The sequence below is a fragment of the Anarrhichthys ocellatus genome, unplaced genomic scaffold (genome assembly GCF_004355925.1).
Source record: "Anarrhichthys ocellatus isolate YVR2014 unplaced genomic scaffold, GSC_Weel_1.0 scaffold24, whole genome shotgun sequence".
Taxonomy (NCBI): domain Eukaryota; kingdom Metazoa; phylum Chordata; class Actinopteri; order Perciformes; family Anarhichadidae; genus Anarrhichthys; species Anarrhichthys ocellatus.
This window is the reverse complement of record NW_022280054.1, coordinates 3498265-3511936: the sequence shown is the minus strand read 5'-3', so window position 1 is coordinate 3511936 and position 13672 is coordinate 3498265. Positions and strand designations below refer to the sequence as shown.

The 13672-nt window shown below is 41.9% G+C and overlaps 1 protein-coding gene across 1 annotated transcript; it reads left to right on the top strand.

Annotated features, from left to right (window-relative positions):
- Nucleotides 1-65: 65 nt before the first annotated feature.
- On the top strand, nucleotides 66-13541 carry ccdc92ba (coiled-coil domain containing 92Ba). Its single transcript, XM_031860747.1, has 4 exons — nucleotides 66-672; nucleotides 1027-1167; nucleotides 6237-6284; nucleotides 9212-13541. Exons 2-4 carry the CDS (start codon nucleotides 1035-1037, stop codon nucleotides 9928-9930), a joined length of 900 nt encoding a protein of 299 aa, XP_031716607.1. The 5' UTR covers nucleotides 66-672; nucleotides 1027-1034; the 3' UTR covers nucleotides 9931-13541.
- Nucleotides 13542-13672: the final 131 nt, after the last annotated feature.

Below are 13672 nucleotides of genomic sequence, written 5' to 3'. Positions count from 1 at the left end.
CAGATTTACAGCAAGAAAATAATGTTTGCTTTCAAGTCACAGTTTTTATTTCTTATTTTTTTTTCCCGGTGTGTTTTCCTTTGTAGGCTGTATACTCCCACACGCGCTTGCTTTGTATTGATCCTCTTCACAGTCGACGTATTGCTGTTTCGGGCTGGTCCCTCCAATCAGCTGTCCTGCTCACGTTGTCGTACGATCTTCTCGAGTGTTCTGCTCCCGGTGGCTTGTTTTCATCATTCCCTTCGCTCAGCCTCAGTCCACAGCAGCTCGACGTCTCCGTCGATGGGCGAGTAGGAAGGGTGCGCGTGTTGAGAGGATGGACTGCGCACTTGCCTCGCGGGCTTTCGTATCGACGCACTTGAAAACATCCTCTTCCTAACGATGCTGCGTGTTGCGAAGACGAGGAGCGGTTCCGCCGGAGCACCGCCGTGCCGCGCATCGCGGGGGTTTTGCATTTTTACGCAGCTGTCCAGCCTCTCCGTCCTCTAAGCAAACGTCGTCACATGCGGCTCAGAAGCACTTTGAAGCTTCAGATAAGATGTGTTTGGGTAAAAACCGCAGCCGACAGGATTTGGACCAGCACTGGAGGCCAGCATGCGCGGATCGGAGGACGTTTTCATAACGCTTGCGAATCATATTTAGTAGATTTTGGCACCTAACACGCTATAAAGGGTAAGCAGATCCATTTGGCTTAAGATATAATGCAAAGGCTTAATTAATTGATGTAGCTGCATCCTGACTGGAAGTGCATGTTTTCTCCCATTTCTGCTGATTTCTGTTGTCATCAATACCTTATTTATAGCCACCACATGACCTCAATTCAGAACTTGCACTTCTCCCTCTCTCTGTGGCTGAAATAAGCAATGTTCCTTGTAAGAGTAAGTGACATTTAGCAGCTTCAGTTCAAGCTTTACAGCGTGATAGGAAGTTGGAAAAGGTAGTCTCTTGAAGAGAGGACGCGATGGGTGCTGGTGGTAAAATATCTGTGGGTCCCATCCTTCTGATTTCCTCCCTCTGTCCCTCCAGACTCGGCCATGGGTGATGAGAGCAGCCTGTCCCGGCAGATAGGGAGCGTGGAGAGGAGCGTGGTGTTCCTCCGCCAGGAGCACCTCACTTTACTCCACGGCCTCCACCTGGAGATCCTCTCCCTGCAGAAACGATGCACAGGTGAGGGACACACTGCTGCTGATCTTACTTGAGGCATGAGGGAGCCAAGACACATTCATGTGACCCCCGAAATGTAAAATAACACTCCATAAACTTACACCCATAATGGTGTGACTATTATCTGCTAATTTTACAATTTCTTTAGTCTATGAAATGTAGGATAAAGAAAAGCAGCAAATCTTCAGCGCTAATGAGCTCATATTTATGTGAAGGATCCTTTTGGTGCTATAATCAGCAAGGACCCCTCCCACTGACCCTCAAAGAGAAGATTTACAGAGAGTTTTAATTACTTGCTTGATGTGTTTTGTGGATAGAAGGCAGTTTTGTGGCCTTTTTTAATTAGGTTTTTACAATTTATGATATGATTCTATCCAGGCAGAAGCTCATTTGACGGACTACATGATCAATATTTAATTTTCAAAGGAACATAATCCGCTGTTGTGACTCTCGATCTGTAGTGCAGTTATTGTCATTTTCATCTCGGGGAGAGACCCTAAGTCTCCCCGTGTGCACACAGGCCTCATTGTTCATATGATGTGTGTCTGCACCATCAATCAATGACTGCACGGTGATGTCATGCTACAATTCCTGTAGATTGCATCATTTCCTGTTTCGGGCCTAATGGATATGCCGTCCATTTAATCAAGCAAGCCGGTGCACATGATCAAACATGCATGCACGCACGCGCACACACACACTCACACACACATACACACACACACACACACATTTGCATTACTATAACTGGGAGGATGCTCTATTTGATTTTCATTAATTCCCTGGAGGCCTTCCTTATCCTTTTACTATCAGTGAATATGAATATTTAAATTGGTGGGGTGGGGGGGGGCAGCTTTGTCTCCTCAGAGTGGAGGAGAATCTCCCGATGTGACTAAATACACACACACACACAAGCATGCACGTATATAAGCCACATATTGCACACACACACATTCATTGTCACACACAAAATACTGTACAACTTTAAAGAGATGCATTCAAACATATTCGTCGCAGTTAATCCATAGATCCCATATCTTCAGTAATCCATATGAACAGGATTGTGGTATACTGATACAGGGGGGGGGGGTTAGGGTTTGTTTTGTAGAGAACAACCCCCTCCATCACTTTGTAGCTCTGCTGCACAATCACATCTGGTCAATAAAGCTGTGTGTGTGTGTGCGTGTGTGTGTGTGTGTGTGTGTGTGTGTGTGTGTGTGTGTGTGTGTGATGGTGTAGAGAAAGGCAGCCTAAATGTTTCTTTTTGTCCACATAAATAAAGTAATGCTTATGAGTTCTTTCAGCTCCAAGAAAACAAGACACATTTTGGGCAAACCTTCAAAAAGAAAATCTTTTTCTTTATAGAAATGATTGAAACAATAAATTATTGACACAATACTGTTGTCCGAACAAGCAAACATATTCCTTCCACAGACCTCATCGACACAAATATCTTTGTCCTGTAGCCACTGGAGTCATGAATCTGCTTACCAGTGTTTTTCTATACAAACTACAACACAGCATTTCATTTCCACGTTCCTCAAAGGTTTTGTGGAATTGCATATGCAGATACATTATTATGCCACACTCACTAAAAACACACGAGACCATCTACTCTTTCTGCTGAACGTCTTTAAATCGAATGGTGCCCTCAACCCAGATTGAAAAGCCGTTAAAAGGTTTTGCAGGCAAATGTCTGTTTTTTGAAGGCAAAGTGAGATCAAATGGCCACCAAGCACCCTGGTTGATTTTCAGTCGGCAGGGAAAGTTTAATTGTAAAACACATTTAAACAACAAAGCAATTCCAAGAGCTGTAAGAAAAGAAACACAAGTTAATATAAAAAAGGCAAAACAAAAGGACACATTTAGATATGATTTAATAATAAAATGGAAGACAAAAATAAGCTAAAATAGAATCAAAAGATTAAAACGGGACATGAATTACAGTGCCATGCAAGACATGAATACATGGTCCCAGATTAATATTTAATAAAATGCAGAGGCAAACAGAAAAGTCTTCAGCCCTGATGAAATATAATTGAGAATTGCAGCAAACCTCAAGTTTTTTGGTTGTTTGTTTCAGATATCTTGTGCATAAAAACTGAATGCTGGTTTCTCGTATGTAGTTTTGACAGTAAGTACAAAGATCTGAGAACTGGGCTGCGGTTGACAGTCCAAAAAAATGGCATACTATGTGTGTCCCTGACCCCTCATCCTTGACCTCGATGGAGAACGTCATGAGGTAAAGGAAAAATGTGACGGATGATTTATAAGGACTTGAAGAAAAGACAACCGAGGTGCTCAGAGACGTGCTTACATGACGGGGTACGGATGTTTTTCTTTTTTTCAGCAACTATAATATAATGCATAGAAAATAAGTATAGGCTACAGGGACAAACGCAACGCTGTACAAGCAATGATTGAATCTCTCAACTCCTCTTCTGACTGCTGGTATCGGGAACAGCTGATAGAGACCTCAGTATTCAAGGAGCGCAGTGTGTTCAATAGATCGGTGAGGTCTCGTTTCAGTGCTTCTGTTGTCTCACAGTGTCATTAGTCGCTGTGTGCTCTCTTGTTGTCCACTGTTTCCACTGCATGGTAAAGTGCTGCCATTCCCAAACAATCCACTCACCTCCACATTCACTTCTAACCGGTAAAACAAATGTAAGCAGCAAATTATCTTCACTGTAACAAAGCAGTCTCCTTTTTCAGGCCATGTTTACGCTAGAATGTTGACAGCATGTGTAACTTGCAGTCATTCTTTTAGTTTTTGGGGTTGGTTTCAACGAGGTTCCCATACATAAAACGAGGTGATGATGACGAAGAGTCTGGAGAACGGCTGTGACGCCAGATGCCGATGGGTGTTTGCTGCCAGCTTGCTAATGTGCAGCCTGGAAGGATACGTCAAGGTTGAGCTGACGAAGTTGCCGTGCATATTAGCTCTGACTTTGAACTGCTGACCTCATTATTATTGTTCTGAACTCTTGTTCTCATCACCTTAAAGGCTCTTACGCTTCTGCCTCGTTGAACGACCAGCTAAATGAATTTGTGTCCTCTTGTTTTTGAAAAATGGGGCTTTTTCTCTGATATAACGTGTTTTTATTGTGTGCCATAGAAATCAGTTAGGCGTGTGTCTTTCGAGATGTGTTTGCAAAATTCAAGGTCGAGCCATGAAACAAAAACCTTGGATGCTCAGTGAGGCTGCAGGAGATGAGCCGAATCTACAAAGCATCACACACACTGAATGAAGCAATGTGCTGAGCTCCTCCTTTTCATTGTTTGTTGTTTTTTAAGAAATAGTTCCTAGAGCCGACTTCCTGCGCTGAAATAAACTTCATTAGTGATTCATGCGTGATTGAGGATAATGACTAGAAAACAGGACCTCTCAAAGTCTCCCATATTTTGCAGTTACAAATTAAACAGCAAGCAGCGAGTCTTTCTGGAGCTGTCTATCTGCGGTTCCTCTATCCCCTTTTCCTCCCTCCCTCCCTTCCTTCATTCCCTACTATCTGTCTTCCCACCCTCCTCGCCTCCTCTGTCTCCCTCTCTTCATGCCAGCAGCATGGGCAGGCGTGTTATACTTACTGCAGAGGGAAGGAGAAAGGGTGTGACGGAGAGAGGAAGAGGAAAGAAAGGCTACAAATAACACTTCTGCTGTTTTAGATTCTGCTTTATATTTCAAGTAAACATCTATCGAAGCGAGTGTTATTAGGGTTACCAAGTTAAAATGATGGCCATTAAACTAGTTTACGATCGTCACCCGTGGCTGATTGAACAGTCACATATCTCTGGCAATGGAAAATTCAAATAGGACAAATCTGTGCCACGTTCATCTAGAAATTACTGGAGCCGCACACACAGACGTATTTCTGTGTTTCAGAGTGTGCTGAAAGCTGAGTGTAGAGATTTCCCTGATTCCGGCCGGCCTGAAGGAAAATCTAAATGACAGACCAGACATGACCAGCAGTCCGACCCCCACAACCCCGTCAGAGACACTGTATATCATTTTTTATCAGGGACAATCCAACCCTGCCAATAACTAAGCACCATATACCAGTCTGATACATGATCTTCTCAATAACATAAACCGTCAGTGGCTATAATACACTGACATGAGATATAATCCAGCTAGTATCCAAAAATGACGAGATATGTGCCAGATATCATATCATGTAATATATGCATAATCCTAATCATGTTAATGGCGTATCTCACTGTAACATCATTCAGCTATATTACTACTTCCTGCACCACTGAAGAAAAGTCATACAATCATGATTTTATTGTCCAATAAAGCATTGAGACCAGCAAGCTGCTGACTGTCTGATTATTATTATTATTTTATGGTACAAGACAAATGGATGCATCCACTAATGCAAGAGATAAAAGTTGTGCACAACGTGACACCGGGTATAACAATAACAACTACACTACACAGTACAATACATAAGAGAAATCTGTATCGATCCGTTCTCCACAAAATCATGTTTCACCTATTTGTATTCCGTCATTCTGCAGAATGTTTCAGTGTGGAACTGTAGTTTTGGGTTAAAATTAGATTGTTTTTTCAGCTACATCAGTTGTAATGAATGCGTCTCTGCTTACATCGCTTCATGGCAAGCATCTTGAATTTCACTTGGCTTATTTTTGGGGTTTCTATTTGTTTGGTTTTGCATTTCCTCTTGAAACCGATTGCCAGTAGTTTTTATTTGAGTGAATATTGATTTCAAGGAGTGCTAATAATGCTAATAAGTCCTTTTGAGTTTGCAGTTTTTCTCCAAACTGTGACAAGTAATGAAACAGGACATCGTCTTTGATGTAAAGTTTCAGATTTAGCTTCATCAATTATGTATGAGCTCACTGAAAATGTGCTGGAAACTGCATCGAGCATCTGGTATGTCAACCAGCAGCAGCAAACTGAAAATGTAAGCATAGAGCTTTAATAAGACATTTCAGCACCATTGAGCATCTTTATTTGAGCTCTAACAATATTATTTCATGAGTTTTTATATATTCGTATGTATCTTAAACAGCTCTTTCCTGTGGTTTTGTCTTTCTCTTGTGTTTTTCAGAGTTGACAAGTGATCTAAAGGTGAAGCCTCCAGGCAGAAGCCAAATAGGTATGTAAAAAAAAAACGTCCCTTCTTTGCTCTTTTTCTTCATCACCCACCTTCATCATGAATAAGCTCTCCGTCTGCACCGGAGACAGAAAGACGCACGTTTGCATCTACTTGGGCTTGTTTGTCTTTGCCCGACTCAACCTCAACCCCCAATCCACCGTAACTCGACGCCCGCACCCCCTCTCTGCCTCCTTCTGTCCGCCCCAACCCTCCCATCCCCCAGGGGATGAATCCCTGTCAGCTGCCCTCCTCCCTCTTCTCACCCACGCATCTCTATCTCATTTCATTTACTTACCCTCAAGGAGGGTAAGTCTGACAAACCATACACAGGACAGATCATGGCTGCAAAATGTTTCCTCGTTTTTCTGTGTGAAAAGAGTTGGTCACAGCTGTACGGGGGTCGCAAAAGCACTAACTGGGAAGAACCTAACACAGCTGCAAAGACCACATGCCTCAACATATTTGGCTCATAGCGGAAATTTGCAGGACCGTTTGTGGTGTCTGGATGCAAAGATAGGCACCATTTTGTCACAGTGAATTAGAGACAGAGCAAGGGGAGTGAAAAGACTGTGTGAATGTGTTTGTGGTTGTACAAAGCAAAGGGGGGTAGTCTTGTTAAGCTGCATTACTGAGCCATTAAACCCCGTCTCTTTTTCCAGGACAGGTTATCCCCTGATCCATCAGTACAGCACGGCCCTCTGTTCTCCTCCCATCCTGACAAATTGATCCATCCTCTTTCTTTTTTCCTGCTCTCGTCTTTCCTCATTGTCCCAGAGGGGGTGTCTACTTACAAGACTTTGCTGAGAACCAGAGCGATGTAGAGGAAAAGGAGAGAGGATGAGGAGGTGGAAGGCGAGAGGTAATGAGCGGTAGCGAGGAGTACGACTAAGGGAAAAGACAAGGCGGCAGGATGCGGTCAGCTGCAGACGCTGAGGAGGAGGGGAGAGGGGAGTGGAAGGATATGAAGATCACATTAGGTACTGTAGTCTATAGTTAGCATATGAGCTCAACCTGGGTGTGGTGATGGGCGACAGAAAACCTGAGACTGATCGGCCCTCGGAGGATCCGTCCTGGAGAGAAAGAAAATCACAGATGAAATACGACTAAGTATGATGAAGGGAAGTCATACAGACAGAAAGATAAGAGAGAAAGCTAGCGCAAGTGAAGAATGCAGATCATAAAGCAATAAGATGCAGCAGCTTTAAAGGTGCAATATACGGGATTCACTGCCTTTATATCATCAAACAACTATTATCTATGGAAAGATATTGAGGAGTAATGTCTACCTGAGCACTGAGTGAAGTCGCTCTCGCTCTGTGTGTGTTGTTATCCGAGGCTACTAACTGGCTAGGTAAACAATGTTATCCCTGTCAGCACTTCTGTCATTGTTTGCACTGTTAGCTGCGAGCCGCCGCCTCAGCCGTCACCATGTAGACAGCTGTTGAGAGCAAATCGAAATGCTCCGAATCTCATACATAGCACCTTTAACCTTAAAGCTGTAGTTGTTATCAACGTATGAAGCACCTTATTACATTTAAGCCTAATATGGATTCAAGGCTTTGCAGTTTTAAGTTCCAGGACTCACCAAACCTCCCTCCACCCTTTGGGATTCTCCTACCCTGCAAACCTGACCTATTTCTATGGGCTGAGGCAATGGAGCAGGCCTCTGTGGATGTAATCTCCTTCTCCTCTGGCAAGCTCCAGCTCAGTCAGCTCAGAGGTTGCTGCACTGGCTTTTCATTCATGCCTCCCTCTCCTAAGGGGAATTTTACTGGAATGAAAGAGCAAAATCTTTGTCTGCAGAAGCAAAAGGAGGGGAAAAAGAACAATAAGCAGAATGCTGTGTTAAACCTGCGCTTGGCAGAGAGGTTGAAGTTTAAATGGAGAGAAGGCCTCGAGTAGTAGTTTTTCTGTTTTATCTCTCACAAATCAGCGCAAGTTGATGTTATATAATTTTGAATGTGAGATCATATCAGATTACATGGACTAGCTTTATGTGCAGTGTGTTATGTATCAGTGGTGCAGAATGATTGTACCTTGCTTTAGGTGGTAAAGAACAGCAGTGATCTACGCCGGCTAGTTTTCTCTCTCCAGTGTGTAAATACTGATGATTAATTGTCTCATGTTTTCATCTCCACCTCTTGCATATTGTCATATTTGTTCGGGTATTGAAAATGACATGTGAACATGTCTAGTTGATAATAACAACCCCAAATTTGTAGGATCTTTGAGCTGGCGTCCTTAAGTATTTCAGAAATTATTCTGGAAGAAATTTGTTACATCCATTTAAAAAGACAAATGTGTGTATCATGAATATCTTTAGATTCGCAATAATGACTAAATATTGATCTATTGCCCGGCTGTAGTCTTTGAGGGTAGAATGGAGATAACCCTTTCCATATATGTGTGTCATTTCTAGCTCCAGCTCTAAAGCCATCACACTATACCATTAGCAGATTCAGACTTTGAGAGGAAACTGGTGATTCCCCAAATACTCAGATTTGGTCTCATCATGAACTACTTTCATGTCATTTTACTGAGTGGATCCTTGATAAAATGTGATCTGGACAATCTCTGATTTCTGCCTATTTGGTCATATGTGCTGAGGATTAGAGCTTGTATGTCCCAACAAATAAGTAATCTGCCTCTGTGTACTAAATAGTGTGTATATGCTGTGTGTGTTTTATGTACACTGTGGCTGATTTTGTTGAACACTGACCACCAGTGGGTTGTAGAAAGAGCCTTCATATTTTTGATTAAGATACACTAATTGTCCGGCCGATATGTAGAAAATCAAATATCATAAGATTTTTGAGCCCTATTTGTAGCAGTAGTTTATATATTGAAACTCCGTTATATATGGAAACTCTTGATTTTGACTCCTGCAGGTATTTAACACTTGCATTCCTGGTCCATCTCTGTGTCAGAGTTACAGGAGGAAGAGGAGCTCCTGGAGGACCGCTGTTGGGACACGGAGAGCCGTCTGGCCGAGCAGGAGTGCTCTGTAGGAGAGTTTCATAAGGAGCTGACTCACAAAGGGGCTTTGGTTGGAGCCCTCAGAGCCAATCTCAAGGAAAAGGAGCGCCATTTCCTGGAGGAGCTCAAACGCCGCAGCCACTGTTCCACCATCCTTAACACGGAGCTGCAGAAACAAACAGAGGCAGCAGCATACCTCTCCTTCCAGCTGCATGCTGCCAGGCAGAAACTGCACCACCAGCGGATGCAGCAGAGGCAGGGACTCCTTGCCCGGGCCAACATTCAGGGGGCCCAGTATGGTGCCGAGCAGAACTCCGTTTCTCCACAGATGCCATCAGGGGCCTCCCCTTCCTCCCCCGTGGTTAAACCCAAGCGCAAGAGTGCCAGGGCGTCTTCGAGAGTGGAGCGCGCCCGTGAGTGTGTGCCCATAGAGAAAGTGATGGGCCCTGCAGAGCCCACAGCGATGCCAGACCCTGCACTCTTCCTCCACCCTCGAAGGCACAGGGCCCGCTCCAGGCACACTGTGGCACAAAGACAGGCTCCACTGGGCCTGGAGAAGGAGGATGAGGAGGAAGGAGGTGGAGAGGGGCTAGTGGAGCCCCAGGGTGAACGGGCCAGACTGTTGTCTTCAGCAGCAGTGCCCCCTGCTGCTGAGACGAAGGCAGATTAGCGACTACTGTGACCTGCACTTTTAACTGCAGTTTGATCACCGTATCATTCTCTTCTGTCAGACTGTTAATGCTGTTAACTGTTGTTCTGCACCTTTACTGAATTGATACTGAGACTGGTTTTAGCTTATTGAATTATATTACACTTATTGCTGACACTTTTTTCATATGGACTTAACCTTTAAATAACTTGCAAAGCTCAGTGAGTGTCACTTTAAGTGAGTTTTAAATGAAGTTAGATGAATTATCTGTTTACACTGGTGTCACATGCTCAATATGCTGTGGGACCTTTTTTCAAAGCAACTCCTTTTTGATCTATAAAGAGTAGCCTTCTGACTCTGGACCTGCTCTATATGAAAAGTGGCCTAAGAGTACTTCTGTTATCATGTGGCGCTGTAAAAATGAAATTGTAATCGGAAATTAAAATATGGGGTTGGTGAATGGTAGCAGCCATTTTAGATGGACTACAAGCCGATGTGTTGTGTAGCCCAACCAACTGTGAGCTTTCAAGACCAAACATAAATCAACCATGTGACCCAACGTTTGGTTGAGTAACAGCTGAAAATATCTGAAGTGGCATGCACGTCTGTTTGAGTCCTCTGTGTTTGTTCCTGTGACTTATTAAATTATGAGTACAAACTACAACCAATTGGAAATGATAACCTCCAACAAAGCATGGTTTGTCTGAATTTTAATCTGTGACCACTGCATTCCTATACAGTAAATACTCGTGTCTAATTGGCCAGAAGGTGTCCTTTTAACATAATTTATGAGGACACATAATTCGTTTCTCTGAACCTTAACCTCAACTAGTTATCTCTGCAACAATTGACCATACGCTAACGTAAAGCCTAACCCCAATGCCTGAGGGCAATGCTTCAGGAAACACGAGACCTGCTAACAGTTGGAGATGTGTGAAACCATATCTATTAACTACACTCTTATTACAGCAACAAACTATTTAACAGAATTTTATCAAAATTGCAATATGGCCTACTGCAATTTTCAAATCGCAGGAATATAGGAGCAATATTTGTTTAAGGCGAAATGTTTGTCAAAATACCATTTTAGATTAAATGTTGTGACGCTGCAGAGATGTGATGCCTACACATCATATTCTACAGACTGAACAAAACATCTTAGTTTGGTAAAGATCCCCACAAAAATCAAACCACAATCATTTTAATGTTTTTCATTGAAAATGAGAACAATGGTTTAGAAATGATCACTCCCTCTAATATTTCAAATCATATTGCATTTGCAATGTCAGTTAAAGTAATTGCAATTAGATATTTTTTCAAAATAGTACAGCACCAACTCATGTTTGTCGTTGGATATTATCGATCATTTAATACATTGTTACATTTTTGAAGATCTAAAAAGATAATGCACACCATCATAGCCTGTATGTTTAATAAAAGATACACATTGAGGCACGTGTGCTGCGATTCCTCTGTAGTGGCTGCTTTCTATAAACAGGTGATAATAACTTCTGAGTCATTGAACCATGTGTTTCACTTGGGTGTGGTTTGTGTACTAAACACACACACACAGTGTGTCACACGCACACATGATTACTACGTCAACTAGTTTGTGTTGGGATTTCTTTTCACTTCAGGAAAAACTGACAAACAACATGATTGAAGGTTTTTTTGTGTTTTCAACTGAAGTCTGATTGATTCGGTGTGTTTTGCATTTTGTTCCTTTCCCACTTTACACAAATTCACAACGGTGGCTGTGCACTGTGAATGACAAGAGGGCCGGCTCAGCAGAAAGCTTTGTGTGTGTCCTGTTATCAAAACGCATGCCCATAGTGGCCCCTAGCGTTACAAGGAGCAAGTAGCAACTTGAAAAAAATAATAAAAACTGTTTAAAGTAGATTATAACGGAGGACATACTTTCTTATGTTATTGCTTTATTGCTGTACCCGACTGTAATTACTGCCTTATAATAGAGGAGCTGTGGATGGAAGAAATGCAGTGTAAGCAAGACAAAGTATACTAAAGTATTGTGTGCTTTTGTTTCAGAATGACTTTTATAAGACTCTTTAGGATTTGATTATAAAGGTTTACTGTATGTCATGTGGCACCTCAGTTATTTTTGATTCAAAGTTTTGTCACAGTTGATTGATACTTGAGCCATGACTTAACTGAGCATCAGTGTCTTTGAAACAAGCCTTCCTGTAAGACTGGACTCAATTGTGATTCGTCGCTGTGAGGTTTTTCTCGTCTTCTGCAGCTACTGATCAGAAGTTTAGCATTATATTTTAACAGTATATCCTCAATAAAGCAATATATCAATATATTTATAAATAACAATAATAATAGGTCACATCAGCTGGTTTGCGGACTCTTGAGGTGTTAAGATTTTATGATTGTTTAACTTTGTATTTTTTAATTGTTGAGCTCCGTACGTTTTGCTTAATATTTTGCTGAATTGTCTAAGGGATTTTTTCTGTTGATTGTCACTGAATCTGTACATGAATAATTGTTATGTTACATTTTATAGGACGCATATCCAAGTGAGGAATCAATGCTTCACATGAAGCAGCATTAACCAAACGGGCATATTATTATGTTGCCACATGAGACTGTCTGAGTGAAAACGAACTGAACCTGTCTTCTCCCTTGGCATAAATGCAAATGTGACGAAGGTTTTCATTCACCTCTCAGCTAGTAAGCCATTAGCATGTCTGTGCACTATTCTTCCTCAAGGTTTATGAGGACAGCTGGGGATAAAAGTACAAAGCTGTCTGGTTGAAAAAATAATTTCCCCAACAGGGACTGTTAGACTTCATCACTCCACGAGCTATCCATTCGACAGGTAGATTAAACTCTTCACCCACCTCTCTTAATACAAGTTAAGATCCCACATCCCACATTCTAGATTATCTATACTTTGATATTGTGTAACAGCTTCATCATAAATACTGGTTGCTGTTTACAGCTACAGAGACTGTTGACTTGTTTGTCTGCGTTGAGAGAAAATGCTAATGAGCCAAAGAGGCCCACCACTAAAATTAAGATGAAGATTACTGGTGTGATGCCTTAATGAAGATGTCTTTTCATGAATATTTCAGCTAAAAGGAGTAAATCTTCACCGCTTGATTTGCTTTTTCTACTTTTCAGATCATACCACAGTTCATCTCACAACATAGCGAGGCAGTAGATAATTTACTCACACCCACAGAGAATGTCTTCCATCTTTCTAGACGCCTTTATAATAACCCTAATCCTCATAGTAATTATGAAAACAAATGTCAACAGCTTCATGTCCAGGTATTGAGGTCAAATCTGTTTATTTTGCATCTTAGAGAAATATGTCAGTGGACAATGTATGTATGTATGAAGCATCTTGGTTGACATGTTATGTGGTCTCTAGCAATAACGCGGTGTGGTACCCAACATGAAGGTGTTGGTCTGGGTTGTTGCATAGCTGTTGACTGATTACCGCATATACTGTGTTAGCTTCCTATAGTGATCTACTGTACTCATAATTGGAATAAAATGAAGGATTGTCTAGTCTAGTCTCCTTATTGTTGCTTGAAAGTTTACCAGAGAAAACCTGATTTGAAAGAAGCAGAGAATAAATGTGCAGAAGAATAAATCAATTATTAATTTTGCCCTTTTCACAGTCATGTGGAGCTGGATCATTTATGTCATCCTTTTTATTAAGTTATACCTTTGATGGATGACATGAACATATTTTATCAGGATCTTTCTATGACACTCCTTTACATTTAGC

Excerpts from the sequence above, each read along its gene's own strand:
- ccdc92ba (XM_031860747.1), top strand. The coding sequence starts at position 1,035 with ATGGGTGATGAGAGCAGCCTGTCCCGGCAGATAGGGAGCGTGGAGAGG. Across the intron at positions 1,168-6,236 it reads CCTGCAGAAACGATGCACAG|AGTTGACAAGTGATCTAAAG; the intron begins GTGAGGGACACA and ends TGTGTTTTTCAG. Across the intron at positions 6,285-9,211 it reads TCCAGGCAGAAGCCAAATAG|AGTTACAGGAGGAAGAGGAG; the intron begins GTATGTAAAAAA and ends TCTCTGTGTCAG.